The 16,879-nt window shown below is 41.8% G+C and overlaps 1 protein-coding gene across 1 annotated transcript; it reads left to right on the top strand.

Moving 5' to 3' along the window:
- The first annotated feature begins 548 nt into the window (after positions 1-548).
- On the top strand, positions 549-16,658 carry mturn (maturin, neural progenitor differentiation regulator homolog (Xenopus)). The gene is made up of 3 exons (XM_036567564.1): positions 549-929; positions 9,845-9,967; positions 12,857-16,658. Exons 1-3 carry the CDS (start codon positions 759-761, stop codon positions 12,962-12,964), a joined length of 402 nt encoding a protein of 133 aa, XP_036423457.1. The 5' UTR covers positions 549-758; the 3' UTR covers positions 12,965-16,658.
- The last annotated feature ends 221 nt before the right edge of the window (positions 16,659-16,879 follow it).

Here is a 16,879-nt window from a genome sequence, read left to right on the forward strand (position 1 = left end):
ACAAATAGTACCTGCTCTGTGAGGGTCTGTTGGGGTCCTGACCACTGAGGAACAGAGTAAAAGGGGGCTAACAAAGTATGCAGAGAAACAGATGGACTACAGTCTGTAACTGTAGAACTACAAAGTGCACCTATATAGTAAGTGGAGCTGATAAAATGGACAACGAGCGGTGTGGTCATAATGTATGTATTGTCCTTTCATTTTAATTGGTTAATATAAATATCTATGTTTAATTCTTCCAAAACGCAACTGGAGCTGTACATTTATCCCTGTACATGATTTTTTAAATAAAATGATAAAACCTGGGATTTATTAGTGGCCCCTCCCCCCTTTAATGTTCAGCTCTGTAATGCATTTTTACCAGGCGCGTCGTTTTTTTTGCAATTTTGCAATTTAATTTCAGTGATGTGAGGGCCGTTACGAAACGGGCGCGTGCATGGTGCACGGTGCCTTTGTGATGACGGCACCGTGTTTTCGGGCCCGTCGTCATCGCGAGACAGCAGCGGCACGCGCACGCTCTCTCTCGGCGTATTGCTGTGCGCGAGAGCAGGAGGGAGCAGAGAGGCCAGTGTGCGGCAGCGCGAGCGCCCATCCAGCCCTGATGATGACCATGCGGACGGAGCTGTAGGGAGCGCGCGGTCGGTGCTTCTGCGGGGTGTGTGTGTGTGTGTGTTTTTTCGCCGTTGAGCATCGGCAGTGAGGCGGGCACGAGGCGCTCAGGTGCTGCTACAGCGCGCGGCCGAACACACGAGAAGAGGATGGAGTTCAAGCAGCTGGTGGACACGGCGGAGAAATGGTGCTCGGGCAACCCGTTCGACCTGATCTTCGCCGAGGAGGTGGACGAGAGGCGCCTGGACTTTTACGCCGAGCCCGGCATCTCATTCTACGTGCTGTGCCCCGACGGCATGACAGGAGGAGGCGACAATTTTGTAAGTACGAGGATGGGAATGGCGCGCGTGCCGTGTGGAGGGGTGGGGGTGGGGGTGGGGAGTGGGTAGTATGTGTGTGTGTGTGTGTGTGTGTGTGTGTGTGTGAGAGAGAGAGAGAGAGAGAGACGAAGCTGAAGTCCCCTTCTTGTGCGAATTCTCCCGTTCCACCTTAAATGGTGCAGCAATTACATTCTGGCTTCATATTCTCCAGCTTGTTTGAATTTTCCCGTTCCACCTTAACTGGTGTAGCACTTGCATTCTGGCGTCCTTTTCGACAGCTTGTTGTTCGAATTTCCCCGTTCCACCTTAAATGGTTCCGCAGTTACGTTCTGGCGTCCTATTTTCCAGCTTCTTGTTCGAATTCTCCAGTTCCACCTTAAATGGTGTAGCTACATTCTGGCTTTCTGTTCCCCAGCTTGTTGTTCAAATTTGCCCGTTCCACCTTAAATGGTACAGCAGGTACATTCTGGCGTCCTATTCTCCAGCTTCTTGGTTCGAAAAGTTGCACGTAACTGCTGAACCATTTAAGGTGGAACGGGAAAATTCGAACAGCAAGCTGGCGAGTAGGACGCCCACTTCGGCCTCGTGAGGGAGAGAGAGGGGGAGGCTGAAACCCAGACGGCTCCCATTTTAGTGCGGCATTTGGGTGTAGGAGCCATTCTTTCGTGCAGTGCACTAGATAGGGAGTGCACATCCATTTGAGATCCAGCCAGGCCATGTGTGCGTGCTAGATAACCAGTGATTACGCCATCCTCCCTTTAGCTGCTCTCAGACCCAGTAAGGATTCCAGGGAGACCGATGACGTCACCCTCGTTGCCTGCAGCCTGCATTCTTTCATTGTACTTCGAAAACTGGGTAAAAAAAAACTGGTGATGCACTATTACTACACTTTATGTCCAAGTGTTTTTAGACGCCTTCGTTTCTTCTGAGTTCAAGGGTAGTAATAGGGAATTTGTCACCCCTTTGCTGCAGTAACAGCCTCTATTGTTCTGGGAAGGCTGTTGGAACATTGCTGTGAGGATTTGATTGAGCATTAGTGAGGTCAGGTACCGATGTTGAATGATCAGTTCTGGTTCACTCCAGCTCATCCCAAAAGTACTGGATGGAGCTCCATCAGTTCCACTGCTCCACTGCCCAATGCTGGGGGGCTTTATACCCCTCTAGCTGACGCTTGGCATTGGGCATGTTAACATTAGGCTCGTGGCTTGCTTTGGATCACAAACGCCACTGCTGCTCGCCCCAAAGGTCCTGGATCCCACAGGGATGCACCCATATGGGAACTGTGGGCTGATGCCAATATCCGATACTCTGTGTCTTATATCTGCAATAACGATACATAAATATGTATAAAATATATCAGCCCTGTCCACAAAAACACGCTTTATCTCTACTTTTTGGATTTTTTTTTTCTACGTCATTGCAGCACAGCAGCCGTCCTTCACATTGTGTCTAAATGTCATGATGGATGGACCAATAGAAATGGTCCGAAGTCACTTGGAAAATAAAAAAATATTACATTGAATTACAGTAAAAGTAAAGAACGTTTTTGCCTTCTCCTGTAAAGTTACCATTTTATATTAGCATTACTGAAAAATGTAACACTTAATTGTATAGGACAAGGCTGGATTACTGACCAGGTCAGGGGTCAGGAGGCCTCAGACTGCTCAAAAACTGGGGACAGTCTGCTGCAGATGCAAAAACCGGATGAACAAATAGCCTTTAAAAAAAGGTTTTAATTAGGTAAATGAAATAAAGGCCTCTCAGCTCATACCTTACCTTAATCAAAAGCCTCATAACAACTGAGAATGTGCTGAAACATAACTGGGCAGGAAATAATAGCACATTATTATTGCATGTTAATTGAGCAGCATTTTTCTTTGTTTACATTACACTGTTCAAAGCACACACTTATAAACACAAATCATTTTTCTATTTTTGTTCTTCATGTTTTGCATAGTTGTTAGTGTGTGACGCCCAGAGCTCTCATTAGACCATGATCCATCCCTGATAGAGGGTTACAGTGAAACGAATAAAATCCAGGCCTTTTAGTGCAGTATCTTAGCATCGCCTAAACTCACTGCAGTTCCCAAATACATACAGGATACATGGTTCTGGAATAATTAAGTAATCAAATATTAGTTTGAAATGTTGGTCAGATCTAAATATCTGTCCGATGCTGATATTTTTCTTAAGCAAATATCTGCCCATGTGATTCTGAAATCATTGTACTTTCGTATTAGATAGAGCTCCACTGCTCCACAGCCCAATGCTGGGGGCTTTATACCCCTCTGTGTCACAGTTGGCATTGGGCATGGTGACCTTATGAGCGTCCCATTCTATTTGCAGTGCTTTTCTGTGGAGATTTATACAAGCTGTTTATGTGCAAATGAACATCTGTGTCAGCGACAGGTGCACCCCAGGGCCAGCTGGGTACTTTCGGACATACACCGATCAGGCATAACATTATGACCACCTCCTTGTTTCTACACTCATTGTCCATTTTATCAGCTCCACTTACTATATAGGTGCACTTTGTAGTTCTACAGTTACAGACTGTAGTCCATCTGTTTCTCTGCATACTTTGTTAGCCCCCTCTTACCCTGTTCTTCAGTGGTCAGGACCCCCATGGACCCTCACAGAGCAAGTACTATTTGGGTGGTGGATCATTCTCAGCTCTGCAGTAACACAGACATGGTGGTGGTGTGTTAGTGTGTGTTGCGCTGGTATAAGTGGATCAGACACAGCAGTGCTGCTGGAGTTTTTAAATACCTCAGTGTTACTGCTGGACTGAGAATAGTCCACCAACCAAAAATATCCAGCCAACAGCGTCCTGTGGGCAGCGTCCTGTGACCACAGATGAAGGACTAGAGGATGACCAACACAAACTGTGCAGCAGAAGATGAGCTATCGTCTCTGACTTTACATCTACAAGGTGGACTGACAAGGTAGGAGTGTCTAATAGAGTGGACAGTGAGTGGACACTGCTGTGTCTGATCCACTCAGACCAGCACAACACACACTAACACACCACCACCACGTCAGTGTTACTGCAGTGCTAAGAATGATCCAACACCCAAATAGTACCTGCTCTGTGAGGGTCCATGGGGGTCCTGACCACTGAGGAACAGGGTAAAAGGGGTCTAACAAAGTATGCAAAGAAACAGATGGACTACAGTCTGTAACTGTAGAACTACAGAATGCACCTATATAGTAAGTGGAGCTGATAAAATGGAGAATGAGCATAGAAACAAGCAGGTGGCCATAATGTTGTGCCTGATCGGTGTATACATTTAATTCAGCAAGCACATTATAATAGATTTCCCTGGTCGAAGGGGTGGGGAGAGAAGTGGCTCCATGTTCAGACTGCTTGGCGGCACTGCACAACCACAGTGTATTGTGTGAGAAGAAGAGTTGAAAGCCTGCACAGTTCAGTGGCTGCGTTCCCTCTCAGGCACTGTCGTAGTGTAATGAATAGTTGATTATGACAGGGAAGTGTCCCAGCGCAGACTTGCACTGTCCTCTTTGTGACGTAACCCCAACATGGGACCTGCTCTGGGTATCAGGTGTTGAACAGCCTGGCCTAGGAAAGCATGTTTTTATGTCTTCTTCACATGGCCGCTTCAGCTCTGTCCAAAATAGTGTGCTAGACATTATGTCATGGAGAATACAGCTAACACTCTCCTCTCATCCTGGCTCTCTCACTGTCTGTCTTTCTGTCTGTCTCTCATCCACATGTGCATTATTCCAGCGCCCTTACACGCATATACTGAAACATCCCACACCCAACCTAGATTACGCTGCTGTGCAGGAGTCCCAAGGGCAGAGATCAGTGCTCAGAAATAACTCCATCCCCCTATCTGCAGGCACTGGGAAGACAGGGCTCCAGTTACTAAACCTGATTAATGCTCAGATCAGCAGAAAGGGGACAGAGAAACCCAAACCAGAAGTGTGAGTCACATCAGGCTCTGCAAAACTGCAATGCTTCGTTAAAAAAAGGAAACGAATATTGCTACACTCTATGTATATAATGAAGTCATTCCATGTGATTGCAGTACACTACATGAAGCCTAGGGGGCGATATAGCTTCAGTATTTTGTTGCACCATAAAAGAAGAATATATTTGTTGCAGATGGGACTTATAAGCTGCGTTCCAAAGCCTGGGCTGCAGCTGAGGTAGGGCCGGTCCTCAGTAGGACTGTCCTATGAAGATTCCTCCTTAGTAGACCGTTAGTCACACAAATGGATCAGTCCTAACGAGGCTGTGTGGTGACGTCACCAGAGCAGCGCGGAACTCCTGAGAGAAAATGGAGCCTGTTGCATTGAGTTTGTTGCTTTTTCATTTCTTCATGGAAATAGAGGAGGTGTTTTTATGTAGTACGATAAACTACATTAAACAAATACTTCTAAATATACATACATACATACATCATCTAAACCGCTTATCCTTCTGGGTCGCGCTGGGGTGCTGGAGCCTATCCCAGCTGTCATTGAGCGGAAGGCAGGATACACCCTGGACAGGTCGCCAGTCCATTGCAGGGCAGACAGACATACACAGTCACACACACTCACACCTAGGGGCAATTTAGCTTGTCCAATCAGCCTGACTGCATGTTTTTGGACTGTGGGAGGAAACCGACGCAGACACAGGGAGAACAGGCAAACTCCACACAGAAATGACCCTGGTCACCCAGGCCCTTCTTGCTGTGAGGCGACAGCGCTACCCACTGTGCCACCGTGCTGCTCTACTTCTAAATAGAAATAGGATATATGGACTATATACGATATATGGGCGAATGCTTTAATTAATCAGTCATTTTATACTTTATAAGGTAATGACGAATTTAAGTATGTGAACAAATTACAGTTTAAAACGAGCTCTGCTCCAACGGCTTTGTTTTCCACCATTTTCGTAGTGCTGTTTTTTTTCATGGACGATAGATTAATCAGTTATTGAAATAGTCATTAGTCGCAGCTGTACTGTAAAGAACCATTAAACAATGATCTTACCTCACATTAAGGCGTTCTCTAATGCAAAAGTGGGAACTTCTGTCTTATGTTAAGCTAAGCATAGTGGTTCAATTAGTCAGTTAATCGATGATCTCGTTAGTGCCCAATAGTGTGACAACATCTGTTGTAAAAGGCGCTATATAAATAAATTTGACTTGACTAGTGGCCAATAACTCATTAGTTGCAGCCCTACTCTAAAGAACCACCAAGGAATGATTATACCTGACATTAAGAGGTGCTCCAAAACAAAAGTGGGACCTTGTATTAGATATTAGGCATAATGGTTTTATTACTCGAGTAACTGCTCAACCAGTCGATGACTGATAGATTAATCGATTATGGAAATAATAATTATTGACTGTCGTACTGTATAGAACCGATAAGGAATGATTCTACCTGACATTAGTCAGACACAAAAGTGGGACCTTGTATCTTATATTAGGCATAATGGTTCAATTAGTCGATTATTTGATTAACTGGTTAAAGGCCAATAGCTTTATGAATTATAGAAAGACTTATTAGTTGCAGCCATCTTGTAAAGAACCACCAAGGAATGATTAAACCTGACATTAGGAGGTTCTCCAAAACAGAAGTGGGAACTTGTGTCTTATATTAGGCATAATGGTTTTATTAGTCGATTAATTGATCAACCAGTTAATGACTGATAAGATTAATCAGTCATGGAAATAATAATTATTTGCTGTCATACTGTAAAGAACCAATAAGGAATGATTCTACCTGGCATTACGCGGATCTCCAGGGCAAAAGTGGGAACTTCTAATATTAGGCATAATAGCTGAATTAATTGATTATCCGGTTAACCAGTTAATGGCTTATAAATTAATCAATTATAGAAATAGTGATTTGTTCTAGGCTGCAAATAACCATCCTGGAATGATTTAAGGGGCTCTCAAAGACAAAAGTGAGAACTTTTATGTTAATATACTTTTTATTACAGCTATGGACATGCTTTATTCAGGGTACAGTGACGGAAACCAGTGGATGGGCAGTAATTCTGCAGCATACAAGCTGTAGGATACTAGAATACCACTTGAATTTACCTCCTAGTGGTAAAGTACTACTATGCACTATGCTTAGCTACATCCCAGTGAGTCTCACCTGGTCATATGATTTGAGGAAGGAAATAATAAACTTCCATTAGTAATGACCTTGGTCCTTCCTCTAAGTGAAAGACTGATTCCTTTGTGGTCTGTGAATCATGGCTGGTAACCACTAGGCTGAAATTCAGGGCTTCCGGCCTACGTAAGAGACGGCTCGTAGCCTGAGGCTCTTTATTTAAGGACTCGCATCACAGAAAACTAAATTTTCCTGGCTTATTTGAAATGAGACTTATGAAAACCTAATTCGAAACCTAGCATCCACTGCCCACTCCATGCATTCCATATATATAAAAGCCAAGCTACAAAAACATTCATCACGGCTGTGATGTCGTAACCAGCCAATGAGAACAGAGGTCATTTACATAAACTTGTCTCAAAGGCGCAGTAACAAAAACAGCTTTATTGTAAGAGATAAATAAGAAGTTAGGAAATGCTCATTTAAAAAAGAATTACAGCTGATTTTGATATATAAAATCACATAAATAGACCTGTTTGGACCCATTTGAAAGCATATAACTGGAGCCTGGGCCCTGCAGTAGGCATCCGGAGTTGCCTTTATATAACCGTGCAGTGAGTGACTGATGTGTGGATGCTGGCAGACTGGTTGCTGTGCACACAATTAAATTAGTGCCAATGCTGATACGTCAAACCTGAGGCTGTAAACAGGAATATTTGTGAGCTGTACCAGGAAGGAGATGGCAGGGAGGCTTGCTAAAGGCCCGAAGCCCATTCTTTTGCCTTATTCAGCACTCTCCCCTTTCTCTAGTGAGACCAGTGGGAGTCACTATGCGCTTTCCCACAAGAATAAGCAGAGAAAGAATAATAGTTTTGATAGCCTAGCTGGCAGAGAACTTGGCTGTAAAAACCATAATGTCATGGAGTTTGAACCCTACAGTTGGCAGCTATAAGGCACTTTGGACAACTGTGTCAGCTCAACGAAATAGTCCTACTTTGGCATTGCTCTGATGTGCTTAGGACATCAAGATTTTAACTGGCTGCTATGGATTAGCCTACCTATTCATTTCAATGGCTTCTGCCTCCAAGTTAAGATTAAGTGACCCTTATTAGTCCCACAACGGGGAAATTTCACCTCCGCATTCAACCCAGTTAGATGACCTGTGTTCGTTTTAACCCACCAGAGACGCTTTTTGAACTGTTTTGCTGCTATGGCAAGCTCTGCCGCTAGATTTTTTCATTTTTGAGTGACCCTAGGGTAACCTGAATGGCATCGCCTCCACTCTTAGGGGAATTTTTTTAATTCTGCATAATTCAGTTGTTTGATTTGACGTGAAATGGTTCAGTGTAGAGAAACTTATAGACTCAGATTTCTTTACAGTGGTGGTGATAGGAACCAGGGGTCATAATGTCTACAACACAAATATAGCTGTCAGTTTACTGTCCAAAACCAACAGTGCACCTTAACGTGTCTTCTGTGTCTTTGTACGTAATGTTCATAATACCAAAATAGTGGTAAATCTTTCTTTTCTGCTTACTATTTTGCCTGAACTCACCCTACAGTCATACGCAAAAGTTTGAACACCCCTGGTCAAATGACATGTTTTGTTGATTTTCTAAGTGAAAATAACACACCCTTTACAAATGAACACACTTATATTTGATATTTTGCCGCCAATTTTAGTGCACAGTATTTATTTGCTTGCTTTATTTTCAGTTATTGTTATTTAATTTAACGTATTGGTAAAAACAAATGCGCAATGACATTTGCACAGCCCAGTCATAGGCTGGAGGGGCAGTTGTGGGCTGGAGGTTAGGGAACCGGCACTGTGACCGGAAGGTCACCGTTTTGATTCCCAGAGCCGACAGGACATGGCTGAAGTGTCCTTGAGTAAGGCACCTAACCCCCAACTGCTCCCAGGGTGCTGTGGATAGGGCTGCCCTCCACTCCAGGCAAGTGTGCTCACTGCCCCCTAGTGTGCGTGTGTGTGTGTGTGTGTTCGCTAGTGTGTATGTGGTGTTTCACTGCACGGATTGGTGAAATGCGGAGGTGAAATTTCCCCGTTGTGGGGCTAATAAGGGTCACTTAATCTTAATTTTTCCCCCAATATGTTAAATTCAGCAAATAAACAGAAGTGTTGACTTCTCTGTAGAAGTTGTGTTAACATATGTTCACTTAGATAACAAACAAAACAATTTTCCCAGAGGTGCCTGAACATTTGCACACAAATGTGCCTCTGTTCCATAAATGGATTAAAAAATAAATAGTTTTAGACCACAACCATCTCCACACTATCATAAAACCATGTTTTACGTGTAGGCAGCCCGTCACATGTAATAACGTTAACTGCTTCACTAACATTGTGACCAATTCTGGCTCTGTAAGTTTCTCTGGAACGGTACATTAGCATGAAACCGCTATGGATATTTTTATATTTATATGTCTACTTGTCTTAACCATTGAATTATGCAGAAATCTTGAAAAAAATCAGTGGAATGCCCCTTTAATCTGAGAAAGGTCAGATCTCAGCTGATCTCTGTCATTTCCAATAAATTTATTAGGTCATTTTACAATTAGTGCAGCTCTAAAAGCACAGCAGTGGGAGTTTTAATATCAAGAACTGCCTAATGATATGCCTTCAGATGATTTATCTCTTGAACACAGTTATCTCTGAATTATGTGCACACTGACTCACATTACTATCCTCCTGCACTGGATTGGAGTCAACTGTGCTGTATTACAAACTCATTAACACTTCACTATAGGTGGGGGAAAATGCATACAAGTGTGTATTTGCTGTGACTTGTGATGGGCTGTGTGTGTGTTTACAGCACGTGTGGAGTGAGAGCGAGGATTGTCTGCCATTCCTGCAGCTGGCCCAGGACTACATCTCCTCCTGTGGCAACAAAACCTTGCTGGAGGTCCTTGAAAAAGTCTTCAGATCCTTCAGACCTGTGAGTGCTCTGTGCCCCAAGCACACACACACAAACACACACGTTTGTCTTGCTATACATATGAGGACATTCATAGATGTCTACAGATTTTTGTGTTACTGTGGCTAAATAACACTACACCTAAACCTAACCCTAACCTTAACCTCAGTATCCAAAAGGCAATTTTTCTGCTCTTTTAGTTTTCAAATAAAAAAAGTAATTGTGGTGAAAACAACGCATGACCAGCAAAATGGCCTCACTTGAGCAAAAATTTCATGTAGTCCTATCATAGTGAGGACATGGGGTTTTCACAAGTATAGCACTACAAGATCACACACACACACACACAGGCTCATACTAGGGATGCAAATGTTGGCAAATTCTTTTCGCTGATAACCAATCATTATTAGTCAGCATTTAATCATTAACAACAACAACAACATAAGAAGTCAGAGATCTGACCTATTAAAATAAGTTATAAAACAGGAATGTCCAGATATAAAATCTAATTGGCAGTTGAATTAAATTTATTTTTATAAAAGCGCACACACAAAAATAAAATCTGTATTAATGCAGGAAGATATTAACCCCTTAACATTCCAGCCTTATTTCATACTAAGGCTCATTATTCAGTAACTACAGGGACTTCAGTGCAAACTAATGGAGCTTTTGTTAGGTTATAGAAGTGTGTAATAAAACTTGGCTTGGTAAGGGGTTAACAAAGGTTGCTGGTATGGACTGTGGAACATAATACTGATAGATCAGCCTGTATATGAAGTAAATGGCCTGAAACATATTAAACATACCCTCCATAAGAACCTAGTTTTGTTTAAACAGGGGGGCTGACAGCTGTGTTCACGATTATATGACCACATACTAAAAAGGTGACTGGAATATACAATGATGGGCTACTGAAAGCTCTATATTAAGGTTAAAAAGTTATATTTATCACTCATTACTAGCCCAAATCAAAACAAACATAAATGCCATGACCGGGTCTAGCTTTGGCTCAGTGGACCTCAGTAGCTCCCAATAGCTGTCGTCGTCCACCGGATCCTTCTTTATAATTTTAAGATAAGATAATCCTTTATTAGTCCCACAGCGGGGAAATTCTCAGTGTTACAGCAGCGAAGGGATAACAAGGCACTCAAGAAAAGACGTAACAATGAGAGAAGTAACAAACAAGTAATTAACCTTGTTAATTACTTAACAGGGTTTTTACAGTCTGTTATATGTTACTTTATAGACAAAATATATAATACTAAAAGTAAAAAATAAGATAAAAATACACAGATATTCACAAAAATTAACAATATAAAGAATTCTAAATAAATAAAAGCCAAAATATTTACACTGTAAGGATATTTTACCCGAATTTCACACAGAGTATTTTACTCACTCATGTATGATTCCATCACACGGCCATGCACCACATTTTTTGGAGAACATATTGTACATCGTGGAAGCTTCGCTATCATGCTCTCCAAAGCTGCACCACCCAACACCAATATTTTTAGCTGCGGTTTAACGGTTTATTGGTTAATCATACATCCCTTACTTGTACACATACAGCCTTGCAGTGAATGAAACTCTCAAACAACAGTTGCTTTATTTTAAATATCTTTTTATATCCCTTTTTATAAGACTGTGTGTACATAATATGCATAGTGTAATTTGTGTACAGTGATTTTTGTGTTAGCATTTTAATGAAAAAAACTGCATCCATATCATCTTCAATGCAACAGAGGGGCAAGTCTAATTTAATGTTTCCCCTCTACCCCCAGTCAGTTAACCAAGATACGTTTGCTTCTTTAGTTTCGCGGTGGAGCTGCAAGACTAATGAAGCTAACAAGTAATGGAACCTTATTTACACTAATTAGCATCGTGCAAACTGCATGCCTGAATCTTCACACACTTACTTCAGACCATATTGGGTTGTTTGAAGTCCCATATTGTAGACAACTGTATTTTCCTCACTTATTAGAAATAAGAGCTTAATGTAGTCTGTAAATACTGTTAAAGTTTTAGATTATACCATTTACTACGGATCAGACACACAGCCTGTCAGTGGACACAGCTTGCATTGTTTTTTGTTATAAAACCAGCATATTTACATATATCTATCTATACTGCCTGCAGTAGTTTAGCTCTACTCATTCGTGAAGTTATAATTAATGCTTTAGCCCAGTCTGCTTTGAAATACAGGGCAGCCAAAGACAACAAAGATCATTTACATATTGCCAACATCACACAAAAACCTTGTATCTCCATTTTCTTTTTTTTTTGTTTTTTCTTATATTTTTGTGTATAATTTGAAAACCCAAGTTAACATTTACATTGAGTTAAAATTTCATAATGAACGGACCAACAGAAATGGCCCAAAATTACATGGGGAAAAAAATTTACATTAACTTTAATTACAAGTTAAGAATGTTACCATTTTGTTCCAACAGCAATGAAAAATATAGTCGTAAAAGCAGAGTAACAAAAACAGACTGTTTTAATTAAAAGAGGTAAAAAAGAAATAGTTGTGTACAAATAAATTAGGATTATTTTTGGTACATAATAGTAAAAAATAACAAAAAAAAACATTATGAGCGGCTCTTTTTTTTTGGCTTCTAACACTATATGACGTTGTGTATTAAAAGAAGTTAAAAACAACAGCAGCAGACATTTTGAGACAAGTGTATTGTGATGTAGCCATGCGGTGAGCTGTAAGCTTCCATTACTTGTTAGCTACATTAGCCTTGTAGCTCCAGTGCTCACTAAAGATGCAAACTTCAGACACCATACATGTCTTGGCTAACTGAGTATGTTTAGAATAATGAAGGACAAACTGGTTAAAATAGATTTTTTAAGCAAATGTATGGAAAAAACGTCTCCTAGCATGAATATGATGTTGTCTTCTAGCTCCTGGGTCTTCCAGACATTGATGATGACACATATGAGCAGTACCATGCAGATGTGGAGGAGGAAGCAGAGACAGACCACCAGCAGATGGGCGTTAGCCAGCAATAATGCCCAGCGAGGCGGCTCGGCTGTGGGCCCACAATAACGCCCGGTGAAGGGGGCCTTTCTGTGGGCTGGAGTCCAGTGTTTCTTCCCTCTCTTTTTGCTTATTCCATGCCATTCTCACATCTCTGCTCTTTTATGAAACACACTATCCTTCTCTCTATCTCTCCCACACAAACAAGCGCCTGTTGAACTGCACCATTATGCCCTTTAATATGTAGATGGCTATGTCTCCCAAAACGAGCACTGTCGGCACACTTCACATCTGTCTTGTTTTCAACAGCAAGGCATATAATCCATATTATGCACATTATGCATTAACTCATGCATCAAGTGAGAATACGCAGACATCAGTCCAACACAACCCACAATTTCCCCAAATTTGTTTAGTTTCTGATTATGTGGGCTCATTAAACAACATTAAACTGGCCAAATGGCCAAGATCACTACTTTTTAATTGAGCCACCTAAGAGTAATGAATAGAGATTGTCTTTATGAATGTATAGACTTAGGAAGTCCTGATTGATTGCTGGTAAATAGGTGTTTGTAATGCCTGAGGCCAATCAGTGGTTACAAAGGTCAGAAGATATTTATCGAAACTGTTGGACTACTGATCTAAGGTTGAGCCTTTGTACTCCTAGTGAACCTCGTCATATGGACTGAATGGGAAAAGCTGACTCTAGATCAGTCGTCTTAGCTTGAGACACTCAACACATAATAGCCCCAAAGCAGAGACAATGTGATTAGATTTTTAGAGTGGATAGAGGTGCTTGCTGTAACTGTGGATACTCCTCTTATGGTCTTGACTAGTCTTTGTATTAAAATACACTGAATTGCCAGTATATTAGGCCCTATGGTCCCTTTCTGTTGATGAATGGGGTTGAGGGGGGCTGATAAATGCAACAGGTGGGCTATAGTGGGCTACAGTCTGTAACTGTAAACCTACAAAGTCCACCTATATGATAGGTGTTTCTGATAAAATGGCCAGTGAGTGGCCATGCACGATATGCAACACAAAAGTTAATTTTTGGGCAAGTTGGAAAGGAGGAAAAAAAAACCCAGCCCACATTTAAAAATACTATCAAAAATGATGAGTACAGTGATTTTTATTAAACGTTTTCACACTGGGCTGCACTAAATCCAGTTAAACTGGACAAATTCTCTTTGTGTTCTCTTTGTAATAAAACAGTACTGACAATATTTACGATATGCTCAGAAAAGCATATTGTGACGTAATTTATCACAATAGTGATAAATATCGTAAAAATGCCCACCCTGTAGGTTACAAGGTATACTAAGAAATATACCTAATAAACTGGCAACTCTGTACACTTTTTGGGCGTGTTTTTGCGCTTCTGCTGGAGTTTTTAAAGCCGTAGCGACTTCTTTTCTTCTTCCATGCTGCTCTGCTCACAGTTTAGCCAGGCAAAAAAGCTTGAATTTGTACTTTAAAGGCCCAGTCACACTGGCATTTGCGACCAGTATTTTGTGATTAAAATGACTTTTCAGTATGATTTGCATACACAGTGAGAATTTCGAGGCGAATAAATGTCCCGTGTGAAATTTTGACTCAAGGTCAGGTTTGAGGAGCTTTGAATTTGAGTCATTGCACTGCAGTTTTGAGGTCTGAAGGCGGTGCCCTTCGCAGTGAATAACCAAAATGGAGGAAATCCTCATTTAACCAGAGTCTAAGGCTGGGTGTGCACCACACGATTTTTTTGGCTGATTTCATCCCCGATTTGCCCCTTGTGATGAATTTTACAATCTGATGTGATTTTCCAGGTCGGGAGCTCTATCGGAAACGAACAATGGCGCGGATGATCTGGTAGCGTGAGCGGAGAAACGAGTGAATCTTTAGCCCTCCGATCGAACTCTGAAGTGATCGGAGGCCCTCTGATGTTTGATAATGAGTCAAGTGATTCAAAAAACAGCCAATCAGTGAGTTAGAAGAGCAGAGAAACAGGCAAAGAGCATACACATTGCCTGAAGAGCGGAGAACTGAGATAGAGGAGCTGTGCGTAAAACACAGGCAAATAAGAGCCGTTATCATGTTTATAATGTTGGATCCAGACGTCGAAGCACTCTTTTTACGATTTGAAGTCAGCTGCCAGTTTGTAGTGAGACAGTTCGCCAGCTCATAGTGTGATATCAGCGTTTCTCAGCCCCATATTAATCCCCAGTTTGCCCTTTCACTGCGCATAAAAGTACAGACAGGTCTGGTCCAGTACATTAAGCTTTATTTGCATCGTGTGATCTCTGAGGACATCTGGGAGTCTGTGTTCTTATTCATAGCCCAGACTCGTTATGTGTGTTATACTCTCTCGTTGCCTTGTTGTCTAGTGTGAGTGGCCTCATGACCAAAACACAAGGAATTCTGTGACAGATGGACGTTAAGTTTTTGACGCTCTCCGTTTTAGAAATCTGTTAGGATTTGAAAAGTTGTGCAGTGTACACCCAGCCTAAGCGTGACTTTTGAAACATTTCCTCCCTGCTGGCTATAAATAAACACACAAAAGAGCGACGGCATGATACGCCATGCTTTTTGTGATTTTACTGTTTATGGTAGGTGAGTTAGCTACTTGGCTAACCACAGCTCCACACAAGTCAGTCTACTGTTGACAACCCTGCTCATTATCTGCATAGTATTTGCTACAGATTAGTGTGTGACACTATACTGTCGCAAGTATATCCGTATCTGATAGAATTATGTTCACATTTGTGTTTTGATGCAGTTAGCTTGACCGCACCAAAACTGCACCAAAATGGAGGATTTTTTCACGGCCAATCTTCCGGACCAGCCTCGGACACGGCCGTTTTGCAAGGTGATGCAAACTGCAAATGTCTAGTATGACTGTGGCTTAAGAATGATACTCATTTTCTTTCTGCTGTTGATTTAAATGCATGCAGCACAATAAGCATGCTAGTAGTTCAGTACCCTCCAGTGATCTGAGGCTGTATTTTCAAGCCAGGGGCTATTGTTTAGGGATCACTTCTTATGCGACAGCATACACGATCAGCGCTGACTGAGGAGAATCTGATCTTAGATCAGCACTCCGTTTGCACTTCTTGACCACAGTCACTGGGCCTGGTCTGACTAGACCTTTTCAGTGTAATCACCGGCCTCACCCCATTCGACCTGGAACACGTTCAGAACGTTCCTGGAAAGTCGCCTCAGCACTGGTCAATGCAAGATTAACAGGAACGTCACATTTTGTTCGTGGACACCTTGCTTACATGGCTGTGGGAAGGGAAGTCGGTATGATCCTGCTGACCTCAGTGTGTTCAGTGCCCGCCTAATGCTGCCTCCATTTACCCCACCATAACCCACAACCCACCCTCCACAGGTACACTCACTGCTTCCATATCGTCTTCCTCGCCATGCTCAGTGTGCTGCCAGCATAGAGATAAATTGGTCCACATGTACTGAAGTCTGTTGTGAGGTCAGTCAGAGCTGCTCTTCTTTAATCATATTTATTTGATTGTCCAGCTTTATGTACTTCGTTCTGGATTGCTGTAAGCTTTTGCAGTTTACTTTTTAATTCCAACACCTCCTGTTAATACTATGCCACTTTTTAATGAGTTTTGCCTAAAGATGTAAGATTTTATAGTTTAACTACTCATGCTTTGTTATGTGTTTTGTTTTGTCCTCCAGTTTGTGTACGGTCCTAAATTATTAAACCATGTGGAGGTGATGATCTTCCAGCTTGTTGTGTTCTCTTTGTCACATGATAGAAAAAAGTAAAACATTATTGACAATACGTGCAATACTTCCAGTTTATTTGATTTAAATAAACAGGCAAGAAGCTTGGGTTGCTATGCAGATTCATAGCATCGCTGTCAGAGCAAAATCTTCATTTTTGTTGTTTTTTTTATGTTTATACATAATTTGAATGTGTCAAACTTTCATAATTAGTGGACCAG

The sequence above is a fragment of the Colossoma macropomum genome, unplaced genomic scaffold, assembly GCF_904425465.1.
Source record: "Colossoma macropomum unplaced genomic scaffold, Colossoma_macropomum, whole genome shotgun sequence".
Classification (NCBI taxonomy): domain Eukaryota; kingdom Metazoa; phylum Chordata; class Actinopteri; order Characiformes; family Serrasalmidae; genus Colossoma; species Colossoma macropomum.

What these genes read in the sequence shown, in the direction of transcription:
- mturn (XM_036567564.1), top strand. Translation starts at nt 759, where the DNA reads ATGGAGTTCAAGCAGCTGGTGGACACGGCGGAGAAATGGTGCTCGGGC. An exon ending in CAGGAGGAGGCGACAATTTT is followed by an intron (nt 930 to 9,844) that starts GTAAGTACGAGG and finishes GTGTGTTTACAG; the next exon opens with CACGTGTGGAGTGAGAGCGA. An exon ending in TCTTCAGATCCTTCAGACCT is followed by an intron (nt 9,968 to 12,856) that starts GTGAGTGCTCTG and finishes GTTGTCTTCTAG; the next exon opens with CTCCTGGGTCTTCCAGACAT.